This window comes from Phocoena phocoena, chromosome 14, assembly GCF_963924675.1.
Source record: "Phocoena phocoena chromosome 14, mPhoPho1.1, whole genome shotgun sequence".
Classification (NCBI taxonomy): Eukaryota; Metazoa; Chordata; class Mammalia; order Artiodactyla; family Phocoenidae; genus Phocoena; species Phocoena phocoena.
Window position 1 is genome coordinate 64,840,011 of NC_089232.1, and position 15,296 is coordinate 64,855,306.

The window sequence follows — 15,296 nt, forward strand, 5'->3', positions numbered from 1 at the left end:
GTAGTTGGTGAATGGATGAGTTAGAATCATTGATTTATTTGCTTGATTCAGATGAGTTAAAGTTGCTCTGTATTGATGTATTTTGAGCACATTATTTTGAATGCATTTGCAGAATACAGAATTAAGTATAAACAAGTGTCCAAATGGTAGTTATTGTTTCAATAGTAGTCTAAAAATTTTGATTCTCAATTAAAATCTTGAAAGCAAAGCATTCTAGTTTAAGAGATAAAGAACTTTTATTTTTTCAACTTATTTGTAAAGACCCATTTTGCTTAAGCTTTTATCAGTCTTTTATGAGCTTTAAATTGATTAAAATACATTAACTATTTTCTTAGTTTGTGGACTCTTTTTATCACATACCTAAATACTGATAATTCTAAATGCCTTACACACTGTTGATGTTTAAGTATATGTTATGGAAAAAGATAAATTATAATCAGCTCTTGATTATTTATACCAGTGGTATGAGAAATATAATGGACATTGGAAAAACAGCCATATATCAAATTTAATTTTAGATTTTGTGTGAAAATTTTCACAACAGGTTTACTTGTGTAAATATTATATATGAAAAACATAAAATCATGAAATGTTTGAGGATTTGTGAGCTGAGTGACAACTGGGGAAGGTGGTGTAGAAACATACCAGGAGGTCAGAGAAAACTGGAGATTAAATGTTTCAGTATGTTTAATATACATACTTAATAAAGTATGTATATTATTGAGAGTTGACTATAATGAGATTATCTTGGATGAATGAATTTGATATTTCACAGAGTTTAATGTTTAATGTATTTTCTTTACTTCTCCTTAATTGAAAAATTATGATTGTTAGCTCTAAGTAGCAGTTTTAAAATATAATTAGGAAATAATAAATTATCTTATTTTCTTTTTCTTTCATTCTTTTTTTCTCTTCTTCTTTTTTTTTAGGGTATGAGTATTATAGAACAATTAGACCCTGTATCTTTTAGCAATTACTTGAAGAAATACCATAATACTATATGTGGAAGACATCCCATTGGGGTGTTATTAAATGTGAGTATCCTTAGGAAGCCTTGATTTTTTAACATTTGATCCTATTATGTTTCAAAATGTCTTAATTGTTATCATCTGTCACACCTTATTAGCTTTGGTTTTAGATATATAGTCAATTTTCTTTCTAGTTCCTTTAAGATAATTTAGATTTCCATTGTTTTGGTTACTTAAATAAAACTATACATCACTGTATGACAGGTCAATACTTTCTTTTAAATACAGAAAGTTATTTAGAAGAGAAACCCATTTTTTTCTCTTGACTCTGAGCCAATTCCAATATGCTCTTTACAAATATAAACCAAAGTAACGTCTCAAGAAATACGGTCTTACTAATTTTTTGGTTTTATTTAGTGTTCTTGACTTTATAAAAAATAAATGGAAGATTCTGCTCTTGAGTTTTAGATATTCATAATTTAATAAAGCAAGGCAGATGACATGTATATGTTTTTCTACTTACAACAAAAACAATATTTCATTTAAAGACTGGTAAAGAGGCAGAAGTTTTGGTTAGCTGGATTTTCTAAAGAGATAAAGCATTAATTTTTTTCCTAATAAAACTGAAATTGAAAGAAAATGAGAGACTCAAAAAGAAGACAGTGTACACTCAGGAATGGTTAGAGGAAGTAATAATGGGCTCATTGTTTGGAGAGGCAGAGAAATACTGGAGTTGGTAATGTAGTCTAGAATAGTCTAGGGTAGGAACCTAAAGGTCTAGTATTACTTTACTGTGATTCGAAAAATAGTACATTGTGGATTTTTAGGAAAGGTCTTCTCTTAAGCAGTGTTGATTGGCTGGGAGAAAAGCCTGTTAAGGGCTTAAATTGATTTATGAAATTTAAACTAGAATAAGCTATACTAATTTACCAAAGTTTGAATTGGGTCAAATAAAACTTTAGTAAAATAAATGATGAGCCAATTCACAATTAAAGTAAAAACCCTGCTATACCTCTTAGATTTGGTACTCAATTTATATACATTTAAAATTTCAGACAAAGAAAAGACTCCAACATTTCAAGACGAAAGTGGCCAAGGTTTGGTTTAGAGAATAGAGAGAAAGATACTGTGATTTTTAAAAATTTTTATTTATTTATTTTTTAAAGTGCCTTATTAAATACAGGGAGAGGTAGAGTGGAAGATGACTGATATTTATCAAGAAGCTAGATTAGGAGAAGTTCTTTGAGAGAATGAAATAAGGAGTTCTTTCTTTTTCCTATTTAATATGGGGCGACGAGAAATTCAAGAAACTAAGAGTGAGAGAGAGATCTAGGCTTCAAAGTTAAGCTACCAGCACATTCAAAGAGTGCTCACTTTTTTGTGTGATGTCTGTCATAACCAAATTTTTCTTTTTCTAGGCTATCACAGAGCTGCAGAAGAATGGAATGAATATGAGCTTTTCCTTTTTGAATTATGCCCAGTCAAGCCAGTGTCGAAACTGGCAAGATAGTTCAGTGAGTTATGCAGCTGGAGCACTCACGGTTCACTGAAGCTCTGAATCCTCAGGGATGCCACCTGCACATACTCATACTCTGTCCAGGGTCCCAGCCTAACCCTTACCAAGATACTGGTCCTGGTTTGGGGGGATTCTGAAACCTCAAACTAATGGAACTTTCTTCTCTTCTTTTCTAGTAGGTGTAGTCCTTCCTTAATTTCAACTCATTAAAAAAATGCTTTATAGTTTAGAGCAGTGGAAGGAAGGCTGGCATCAAAATATTTTGATCAAAAAAAAAAAGGCAATGTAAAGGCACAGTTGTGGCAGTCAGTTTTTTGAAAGTTAACTTGTAAAGCATTTACCATATCCTAAATTTGCACTCTTTGCAGACTTGTGCACATATACTCTGCTTTCAGAATAGTTTTGCAAATTGTACACAAACAAACAAAAAGGGTGGAAGCTTTTTAATAAAGAAATTGCATTTATAAATGATCTGTATTAGAATATAAAAATCTCCAGTTATAGTCAATTACTACCCGTGTTGTACAACAGATACCTTCTATTTTAGTTGCTAATAAAGGGCTACACAACTCAAAATAGTCTGATTTAAACTTATTGCTCTGTGGTACATATGAAAATTGTTTTTTATTAATTCCATTTCAGAATTTTTATGTTAAAAGTGGTAAACTTTAGCTCTTATGTAAAAATATGTTACAATGTATTTTTATATTTTACATATTTATGTGATTTTTTTATCACAGATATTAGAATCATATTTTAAAGTTAGCTTTTAAAATTACATACAGTTTGCCTTTTTATATGTGACATCACTTTGTGTCATTACTGTATTATAACACAATATAAATTCAAGATTGGTAAAGAACATAGGTGTAGTCCTGTAATTCAGAGATAGTGCTTGATAGGCAGTAGTCTGCAAATGAGGAAATACTGAAGAATGTTCTTAGTGGTTTTCAAATCATTGCAGACCATACACTGCTGCTATGCTTTTTTAGTGCTTCAAGCAATTTGACTCTCTTACTTGAATTTTTAGCAAAAAGTCATTAACAATGACAAAAAACCACTGGATTTTCTTACAGTTCTACAATTTTTTTTTGTCATGATTTTTGGTGCGGCTCTTCCAACTAAAATAATGGTATGGTGTTGTATTTCTTCCTTTAGCATAGACCAATCGTAGTCACTTTGGCAAAAAAAAAAAGTTAATTCAATTAGTTAATATTGGCCATCATGTATGTACTAGATTATACCTATTTTAATGTAACAGTGGGTATTATTACATTGGAGAGCATTTATATCTTCAGTGTTATGCCAGAATAGCACAATTTTTAGATGCCTTGCACCAATTTTACTTAAAGTTTTGCATTTCTTACTAAATACCAACTTTCTATACTCAAGAACTGAGATAAAATACTGTAATCTTTTGGATTCAAAATTACCCACCAATCCATATGTGGAAATTATATTCTTACATATTAGTGATTTATTTCCCATCATTCAGATATACTTTTGAGTACTGTAAATATTTATTCCTTATTTATTATATAGACTATAAAAATTTCAAAATTGACTACAGAGTAAATTTTTAATGTTTTCTGGGTATAAAACTAATTACATGATTATTACAGAAAATTTAGAAAATGCTGATAGCTATAAAGAAGAGAAAAAAAATTACCTGCAATCTCACTATTCAGAGATATACACTGTTAATATTTTTTGTATTTCCTTTTGGTCTTTGTCTATGCTATTTATATGTATGAGTGTGTATATGTGTTTGTGTGCGTAATAACAAAATTGAGATTATGCTGATCATATAGTTGTATATCCTACTTTTTATAACTGACCATCATAAGTACTTCCCCATGTCTTTGAAAATGTGATTTTTAGAAATGGCTGCCTAATATTCTATTGTATGAATACAACATAATTTAACCAGTTCTCTCTTTGGATATTAGATTGTTTCTAATGTTTGACAATTATAAATAATAGTGGGATGGACATCTTTGTATGTGAAATTTGAATTCTATATTAGACTAGTTCTTTAGGATATATTCATGGGAATGGGATAATTGGTTTAGATGGTGAGAACTTTTTAAGCTCTTTAAAATATGACCAAGTTATCCTTCAGAAAGATTGTACCAAATTAGCAGTTTATGAGTACTCATCATACTGCTGCTTTTCCACTATTATTTTTTCTAATCGTTGACAATTTGTTAAGCAAATAATTGGTTGTTCTTTTGATCATTCTATTAAGAGTGGCTTTATAATGAATTATTTTTTTCCCTTCTGTAATTTTATAGTTAATTGATTAATAAAAAACACAAGAGGGTTGGTAGGTTGAGTGGGCTATAGCCCTCTGAGTATGTTTACTGTACATTTAAATCTCCAAAGTACTTCAACATCACTTTACTTTATCCTGGAATATGAGCTATCTTTCTTAGTCATAAATTAGAAAGAGTTCCAAACTGATAGTTAAGTGTTGGGTTCTGGATCTGCCTCTGCCACTAATTATTTGTCTCACCATAAATATTTCATGTTGTATCAAAACTTTAACTGTAAAATGTAGAGGTGATCTTTTAAGCACTTTCCGGTTTCAAAGTACTTTGATCTTGTGATTTTGCTCTTTAGAGATTCTAATGTCATTTATGTTTAAAAAGCTACATGGTTGAATTGGATTAGAAGTATTATCGTTTGATTTCAACTCTACATACATGAAAACGAAAGTCCTTTTTTTAATACAAAAGGGAAATTAATTTGCATTACTTAATGCAGTTAATATTACCTAAATTGTTGAACTTAAGCTTTCCTGCTTTAAGTGCCTTTAAAAGTATTTTTATTTGAAATATAAAATGTAAAGGAAATTTTATGTAGTTCTATACAGTTTCTTTTTTTTGATATACTTTTGAGTTATTAGCAGCACCTTTTTTTTAAACCTTAGATTGCACAGAGCAGTATATTCATGGATTCTTCACTATTCGGGTAATGAGTCCTTGAGAAATGTATGTTAAAGATTAGCTCAGTGAGCAGGTAAGTAAATGCTCTCTGTCTTGGGTGAGCAACAAGTCTTTTATACAGAGTAGGGATAAAGGATTATTCAGATTCCAGTGTTTAGATATTCCAATGGAGATAGTAGGTGTCCTGAGTTAGTTAATGGTTATTATTGCAGATCTCATATTTTTCTTTGGTAGCAAATAGTTCATTATCGTAGATTAGAGGTTGGGAAATGTTTTGTGTGAAGGGCCACATAATAAATATTTTAGGTTTTTCAGGCCATCTAGTCGCTCCACAGCTATTCACTTTTGCCATTGTAACAAATGCAGCCATAGACAATGTGTAAATGAGTCATTGTGGCTGTGCTTCACTCACATTTTATTTACACAAAAAGATGGTGAGCTGGATTTGGTCCGTAGGCCATAGTTTGCTGTCCTAGATGGTATAGTTCACTTGTAGTTCAAATTACTGGCTAGTAATTTAAACTGCAACAAATGGTTGTGAGTTTCTGTCATTCCAGCCCTCTCTTAATTTGATGTAGTCTGGCTGACTGGGTTTGAATGTTATTTAGGATTATAAAGGTAAGTGGGAAGTGGGTATGGGAAACTAGAAACTATTAGGGGAAAAAGCACTTTGAAGCCCTTTTATTTGCTAGAGCCCATTAGGAGTTTTGCTTTGCTGCCATAGTTAATCAAAAGAGTGATGAGTGGAGGTTGTGACTGGTGGTTGCAGATTATATAAATTATTCTTAAGCACTTGGCTACCTAGATGATAGTAGAGGGTGGAACAGATAAGAGAAATTGTGAAATGTGAGACTTTATTTTGCCATATAAAGAAAGACTGTTGGAAAAATAACTACCATCTTCCATCACCATCACTTTGTTTAAGACCCCCTCAAATTCCTCCCATATTTAGGAAGGACATAAACTTAGAATAAAAGAGAGTTATTTAAGTTGAATGACTTTAAGTTGATGGAAAAATTGCTCCACCTGTTCTTTTCTCATCTACTCTGTATCACTGACAGTTTCATCAAGGAGTAGTATCAGTCCACAGACTGGCAGTTGGAAAGTGCTGTGATACAGTTGCTGAAAGATCTAATGTAGTTATAAAATTATTATTGATAAGGAGATGTAGTAAACCACATGTACTCTGATATTCAGACTAAAACTTTTATATTATTGTGTTAAATTGTAAGTGCCACATATCAAAAATGACATTGTGAAGTATAGTGTTCATAAGGAGGCAGACTGAATGTTGAAAGTCTTGAGTGGGATGCAAAGAAATTGGTGATACTTATTTTGGAGAAAATAAGTTTAAAGAGAGGGAGTTTTCTTCAGATATTTGAGGGACTGCCATGTGTAAGAAGGAATAGAATTGTTCTGTCTTGTTCTAGGTGGAAAAATTAATTATAAGAAATGGAAGTTTCTGGTTCCACATTTAAGGAGAATTATGTGTATGAGAATTTCTACATGAAAATCAGCTCTGTCCTCATAAAATCATTGGAAGTATTCACACAAAAGCTAGATCAGTGGTTCTCAAAGTAGGAGCCCTATACTGTCAGCATCAGCACCACCACTGGGGTATATTACCTGTGTAGACCTGAAATTATGGATCACCAAGCTGAAAAAAAGCTAATGGAATTAGTATAAATAAAATGGAACTTATTTCATTTGTATAAAACTGTTAAGGGAAATCATTTTTAAATAAAAACTGATTTTGATCATTTAACACTGACTTTCAACAGAGATTATAAATTGATGATTGTTACTTAATTGTTAGTGAAAGTGACTTAGCTTTCCTAAATCTAAAACAGAGCTATATCAGTATCAGAAAAGGGTATCGAGGGAGCTTGCTCTTTTTATATTATATTATTTTAATGTCAAAATATTGGGAGGGGAACCAAGAGCAGCTGGCAGATAAGTTTTCTCTGTGCTTTTCCTCTTTTCCTATGCTGTAAATATGACTGAGTGGCATGTCACAGTATTACATTGACCATGCTATATACATTTGGTAAAAGTAATGCTGGTAACTGGAACTTCTGCCTTTGTAACGTAATTGTTGTGTATGGAGTTTGTTTGCCTATCCTAAGTTTATTGATATGTTCTGTTTTTTGGGTCCTCTGTGAAGAACCGTAGAGTTTTAGATTTGTCATTTGTTCAAGGGTTCTCCAGTGGTCACAGAGTGGTTTGTACCCAGGGCTTATCACATTTACAGTGTTTGTTTGTATTTAATTCTAATGCAAGGTTTTGGCCATCACCCTAGAAAAATAATGGAAAAAATTTAAAGCCAGTTCTCCTAAGTTTGAAAGCCATATAATGCAATTGGTTTTTCATTATAAATTGTACACTATATTGAAATGTATATTTCATACTGTATAAAGTGAGGTTTGTAATTTTACTAGATACAGTCCTATTTTTTTCCTATCAGCCTAATAAGGAAACCAAAGAGAATGTTATTAACTTATTCAAGGCCAAGTGTATTCAGCTATGAGTAAGACCTTAGTTCTGGTCTTTAGGTCTGCCAATGTAAACTTTGGAAAATATTTTAATTTTTGTGACCACAGTATTCTCTGAATTACTTACTGAATGTGCTATTATATACATTTAAGTAAAAAGTATTAAAGCAAGATGAAAACTAAGAAAATTAGAATGACATGTGAATGACATCATATAAATGACAAGACTGAGTTTTGTGAGTTTTAAAATTAAATACCTAGACTGTTGAACTAGATTTAATAAAATATTTTTACCTTAACAATTTTATAAATGGAAATTCTTTTCTAAGAAGTTTTATTTTCCATTTAAAATTTACCCATTTAAATCTAGCACATAAGAGACTTCAGTTGGTATTGGTTCAACTTTGATGAATTGAATTTTAAAGCAAGGAGAACAAAAGGCAATCTTTATATGAAGTGTTTTCTAAAGGACAGGAAAACAAACCTTTTAACTGGAAGCAATTTTTAATTGGCTTTTTCCATGTTCAGTTTTTGATTGTGGAAACCAGCTTCCTTATTAATTTTAAAAGATGGTAGAATTTAATATTCCTAGGCTCTATGTAATGCCAAATGAATGATAATATAAGTGATCTGGTAAATTTGAAACCATTGGCCCATGATTCTTAGCTCATATTTTATAATATCCTGTGGTGTTTACTGTTATTTAAAAGAGTTACAGAGTTTTTAAAACAGCTAATTAAACTGTGTTTTAGCTGTTTGTCCAATGACATGTCTAGCCAACTCTCAAGTAAAAAGATGTTTTGAGGTGCTAGAAGCTTTGCACTGGAATCCATTTTCAGCTTTGCCAGTGAGTTGCTACTGATTTGCTGGAACAAATCATTGGTCTTTCCTAGAGCAGAGTTTATCTCTTTATTAATGTGTGTTAGAAGTGAATAGTATGACTCCTAAGGGCCTTTCCACCTTTGACTTTTTATGATGATAATAAAAATACCTTATTATTTAATATATTGTACTTTTAACATATTGTAATTTAAAAAATATGTTTCACACCTTTTTCTTTTCTCTTAATCTCAACAATAAGTAGGCCAGACGTTACTGTATTTTTACTGATAGAGACTCCGAGGCCCATACAAATAACATGACTTATATAAGTTTGCGTGGCTAGTTAGTATGAAGAGCTAGCAAGAAGTCAGCTCTTCTAATTTTTAGTCTTGTGTGTTACAAATGCTATACCATATTATTATTCTATGTTTTGTTTTTGGTGCTGGCTCTTTGAGATATCATATTGAATTCAAATAGTAATGGGTTTGTGCAACTTTAGTGAAAATGGGAATAATTCATGTAAACATCTACTTTGATTAATTCAGGCAAAAATAGATTTTTTTTGGTGGATTAAAATACTCCTAATAACTGCAGACTTCTGTTCTCTTTGCTGGGAGGTTTACTTTTAGACCTCAAAATTCTGTGCTATTGCTTGCATCGTTAAAAATGCACTTCTTCTTTGTAATGAGACTGTGACAAAAAATGAATTTAAGTTTTGTGATTTCTGATGGTGAGACTTTGCAGCAGACACTCTCACCATTCCAGTTCATGCATTAACGTGTCCTGCAAGCACCTGCGACTCTGCCTTGGATTTTCTCACCTGCATACAGGGCAGACTGGAAGTGCTAGGAAGATAATCCTCTGGGAGCATCCCTCAGCCAGTGATAGATGGGAATCGGAGAATAATTATTCCAGCTTCCTTGCCCTTCTGGTAATACTTTGAGGCGTGTTTCATGTTGTTTCCTAGAGTTTCCAGTGGGGCTGGACCTCATTGCCCACAACAGGAGACTGTTAAATATGCATTCTTTATTTTCTTCCTCTTCTTCTCTGTCTCACTTCTCATTCCTTTAACAATGTTTTCTGACATTACCTCTCAAATGAGATTCTTGTCTTTGAATCCTGTCTCAGAGTCTGTTTCTGGGGTAAACTAAAACATGTTTGATTTGGGAAATAAGTTATTACTAGTGTTCTTGTTAGGTATGAAAGATTTTTTTAAGGCAATTATTTTGAACAAGATCTAAAACAAGTATTTTAATATTCTGATTCTTTAATTAGTCTCATAATCACATCCATGTTCGAATTAATTTCCTTAGCTTCATTTCCTAACAAAGGAAAGATTCAAGGTAAAACTCTTAAGTAGAACTTCAGGGTAAATATGTGGAAATCTTTCTACCATATCTTTTTGTCCTTCTAAAAAAAATTATGGCCTGGTTTTCCAAATGCTTTATAAGGACACAGTGGGTTATCTATTTTGGTAGAAATTGAATTTACATGGAATTTGGTTCAGCCAACATTATAGATTATTTTCTACTTGAATCCAGCCTTCTCATCTCTTATCAGGACCTGCTTATTCACAATCCGTGACCAGGATTAGCCTTGCCGAACATTGATTGTAAGGATAAATTTAGTTCCTGGCTAATTTCCCCAAAGATTGCTCTGTGGTCCTTGTTAACTCAAAACTTTTTCTGATTTATTAAAGATTAAGAATATGGAGTTTTAAAGTTGAATAAGTGCTATGTTAAATTCAGTGTGTACATCTTTTGTTGTTCTTTGATACCTTTTTTTTGAACTAGAAATAATGATTTTTATATGTTTTTTTAAAAATTGATGTGGGAGATTTGTATTCCTTTCAGGCATGTGTTAGTTATCAGTCGTCTTCTTTTTTCCATGTAAAAATTGTGTTTGTATGTCTGAAATGTATTCTCTATTGATTTGGTTTATGCGATGGAACATGCATGAATTTAACCAAGTTTATAGTTCTATTTATAGGGCCATCCTAAGATTAGCATGCACAGATATTTTTCCATAGGAAAAACAAAACATTTAAAGAATGTATTTTAATTAGTTATCCTTTTTGTAAAGTAACATCTTTAAACATTTGTATTTTTTTTAAGCAAAAATACCATACACTGAGTATTTTCCCTCAATGCAGTTGCCTTGTGGTAACTTCACATTCTGCCATGTTCTTTTGAATATATGACAGGGCATTTATTGACCTTTGAGGTTACATTTGTCTGTTAGAAATGTTCAAAGGTCAGCTGGGTGATTAAATTGGATAATATGGTCTAGGGGGAAAATAGTTACAAAGGAGTAAGTCTGACTTTCTCCTGGGACACATCAAACTGGTCTAAAGTGGAAACTGTCTCCTCAGAATCTCTGCAGTGGCGTATTGGAAAAGGCTTGTAGTCTATTAAAGTAACTATTCATTTGTAAATATAAGTTCTGTTATTTCAAAAACATTAATCTTGTTATTTTTTAGACGTGTTACTTCCCAACAACTAACTAATTTATTATCAAATCCAGTCAAGGCTTTTGGCATTTCAAATATCTCAATATGATAGATTGAAAATTTGGAGTAAGAACCGGAGATGATTTTTAAAATGTGTCAAGAAGGCTGTCCCATTTCCTGAACACTAAATATTTTCTGTAAGGAATGTTAGATCAAAAATGTGAAATATCTTTTTACAGTCTTTACTGGAAGCTGATTCTTCATGCTAAATGTGAACAATCTCATGATAACTTGATGTAAAACAAGCTTGAAAAATTGTCTCTTTTCAAAAGTTCACATATTTTGCGTCACCAGTAGGCCACTTATGCAATACCTCTGTACTAAATATTCAAGTACAACCTGGACTTTTTAAGGTTTAAAAAGTGCTCCCTGCCTACATTAATGTTAAGTACTTGTATTTAACAATGTTATATTTCTGAGTGTTTGTTAATTTGATGAATCTTATAGTGTTAGTCTGTTCCTGAAAGTTCTACTTGGTACAGTTGTCAGAGAAAATTAACTTGGATGAAACAATGATGCATGTTTTAATAGTTAAAATATTTTAAAATTTCTATCTAAAAAGTAGATCTCCATAATTGCCACAGATAATTTTGTAATTTCTGGTTCTTATTGTTTTTGTGTTAGGAAAATATTTACCTTGCAGTGGTTGATTTACATTTTTTGCTGTTTGAAAAATCTTCACATTTATTGTCTCAACAGAAATAATTTTTAACTAAATGTTTACATTATTGAATGAGGGAAGTTGAACCAATTGTTATTACTAAAACTGGTCTAAATTTAGATCTAGTGTTTTGCATTAGGTTTGTGATTGGATATCTGAAGGATATCAGTTTCCACTCAGGTATTTACATTAGAATTGATACTGGATTCAAAATTGCTTGATTGTAATTTACATTTTAAGTGTAATGTAGAGGTTTTGCATTATTAGTGTTGTTTTAAATTTCTACCTTCATTTAGGCTTGTTTATAAAATGAAGATTAAAAAAATTTTTAGCTAATGGAAATTTAGGTAAATGTACAGTATTTAAATCATTAGTTTATTACTTGAAAGGAACTTTTGTTCCTTTCGTTCAGTGTGTGATAACAGCTTTTATGTGGTACAACTACATTTCCTTTTTTTTCATTGAAATTTTACCTCTTTAACTGAAGTTATGTCTGTTTATAATAGCTTCAGGTTTCTGTAACCAACTCGTAGATGATTGAAGTTACTCTTGATATAAAATGAATTATAAAAATTATTTTTAGCAAAATTTTATAGTAATTTCAATACCACATGGTAGCAAAAAGCTATCTGGTTAGAATCTTTAGCTTTTCTTGTTTCTATCCTATTATTTTCCCCTCCTTAAAAAAAAAAAAAAAAGTCTACATTGCCAGTACCTTCTCTACAATTTTAGGAAAACTACATATTTGAAAGTGGAGTTATTTTCACTGAAATTTAGTCTTTCTGCCCAAGATGAGCAGCACTGTGATAGGGAGCTATACTTTACTTCTCTCTCTTATAACAGAGTTTGCAGCACTTAATATTGTTAAAAAATAAACCTTTACCAAATTTTGTACTTATTTGCAGATCAGCCTAGGAACACCCTCAAGAAAGCAACAGTGGATTGTGTAGCAAAATAGAGATGCTGAGATTACTGAGCTTGGGGATTTTATCATGTTCACTGAAGAATAATAGTCTTTCAAATAAAGATAATGAGGTTTATATAATAAATGGAAAATAATATGAATAGTCAAAATATTGTTTAAAAAATTTAAACCCTTCTTAAGGCAAACTAAATTGGTTATTCCTAAGAGTATCTATCTTTCATGTATTTGGGAACTAAAGCAGTAAATGCCAAGTTTTATCTGTTTCTCTCCCCACTTTTAGTTAATTCATACAAGTAATTCAACAGTAGTATTACTGGTTTAATTCTATAATACTTGTTATCTCCTAACGTTTAAAAAGACATTGCCTCAGTCCCTAAAGTAGTCTACAGATTCAACACAATCACTATCACAATCCCAGCTGCCCTTTTTTGTAGATTTTGACAAGTTGATGCTAAAACTTATATGGAAAGGCAAGGGACCTAAAATAGCCAAAACAATCTTGAAAAAGAACAAAACTGGAAGACTCACATTTCCTGATTTCAAAACTTACTACAAAGCTACAGTAATCAAGACAGGGAGGTACTGGCATGAAGATAGACATATAGATCAATGGAATAGAACTCAGGGTCTAAAAATAAATCCTCATGTATGATCAATTGATTTTCAAGAAGAGTGTAAAGATAATTCAATGGGGAAAGAATAGTCTTTTCAACAAGTGGTGCTGGGACAACTAGATATCCACATGGAACAAACGGAAAAAAAAGACAAACTGGACTTCATCAAAATTTAAAACTTTTTTACATCAAAGGACATCATCAAGAAAATAAAAGAACTCACAGAATCGGAGAAAATTTTGCAATCACATATCTGGAAAAGGACTTGTATTTTATATATATATATATATAAATAACTCACAACTCAAAATGAAACTCAATTTAAAAATGGGCAAAGGATCTGAATAGACATTTCTCCAAGGAAGTTGTACAAATGGCCAATAAGCAAAGATGCTTACCATCATTAGACATCAGGGAAATAAATGCAAATCGAAACCACAATGAGATACTATTTCACACTGGGCTGGCTATAATAAAAAAGACAGATAACAACGTGGGCAAAGATGTGGAGAAATTGGAGGCTTTGTGCATTGCTGGTGGGAATATAAAATGGTGCAGCCCCTTTGGAAGATAGTCTGGCAGTCCCTTAAAAAGCTAAACAAAGAGGTATCTTATGATACCTAAGAGAAATGAAAACGTGCCTGCACAAAAAGTTATACATGAATGTCCATAGCAGTATTATTCATATAAAACCCAAAAAGTAGAAATCAACTGCTGAATGGATAAAATGTAGTATATTCATACAATGGAATCTTGTTGGGCAATGGAAAGGAATGAAAGACTGATACACTCTACAACATGGATGAACCTTGAAAACATCATGCTAAGTGAAAAAAGCCAATTATAAAAGACCAATTACATTTATATTAAATGTCCAGAATAGGCAAATCTTTAGAGACAGAGAGACGAAGGAGATGATAACTAAAGAGCACAGGTGGCACTTCCCTCGTGGCACAGTGGTTAAGAATCTGCCTGCCAATGCAGGAGACATGGGTTTGAGCCCTGGTCTGGGAAGATCTCACGTGCCGTGGAGCAACTGAGCCTGCGCAGTAGAGCCTGTGAGCCACAGCTACTGAGCCCACGTGCCGCAACTACTGAAGCTTGTGCACCTAGAGCCTGTGCTCCACAACAAAAGAAGCCACCCCAATGAGAAGCCCGCACACCGCAATGAAGAGTAGCCCCCACTAGACGAACTAGAGAAAGCCCACATGCAACAATGAAGACCCAATGCAGCACCCCCCCCCAAAAAAAAGCACAGGTGTTCTTTTATGGGGTGATAAAATTGATTTTGGTGATGGTTGCTTAAGTCTGTGAATATACTAAAAACCATTGAACTGTTTGATTTAAATTGATGATCTGTATGGTATGCGAACGAAGCTGCTAATGTTAATAAAGCTGTTGGAAAAAAAAAAAAGATTACCTCTAAGATAAAAGATGGTGATGTGAAGAAAGATACTGATCTGTATCCGTTCTTCTTTTCTCTTTATTGTATTTTTGTTTTCCTGTATATTGAAAACAACGACGACAGCCTACTTTTGTAGTCCTGAAGAGGCTGCTTTAACCTGGGAGAAACTTTTTCAAGATAGCTCACAACCTGTGGCTTCTGGCAGTAGGTAATCTATTCATTCTCTTGTATCCTTAGGCTTGACTTGTTTTTTTTTTTTTCATTTTTCCCTACAATTCATTTTTTTTTTAAAAACATCTTTATTGGAGTATAATTGCTTTACAGTGGTGTGTTAGTTTCTGCTTTATAACAGAGAATCAGCTATACATATACATATATCCCCATATCTCTTCCCTCTTGCGTCTCCCACCCTCCCTATCCCACCCCTCTAGGTGGT

General features: G+C 32.2%; 1 protein-coding gene across 5 annotated transcripts in view; it reads left to right on the top strand.

The window, feature by feature from the left end:
* MEMO1 (mediator of cell motility 1) overlaps positions 1-2,952 on the top strand; it is a 128,670-nt gene extending 125,718 nt beyond the window's left edge. For 4 of the 5 annotated variants that reach the window (XM_065890954.1, XM_065890956.1, XM_065890957.1 and 1 more), the window contains 2 exons: positions 930-1,034; positions 2,387-2,518. In XM_065890954.1, coding sequence (XP_065747026.1) covers positions 930-1,034; positions 2,387-2,518 — 237 coding nt within the window. Of the gene's footprint in view, positions 1-929; positions 1,035-2,386 lie in introns of all 5 variants that reach the window. The other variant, XM_065890955.1, reaches the window with a different exon arrangement.
* The last annotated feature ends 12,344 nt before the right edge of the window (positions 2,953-15,296 follow it).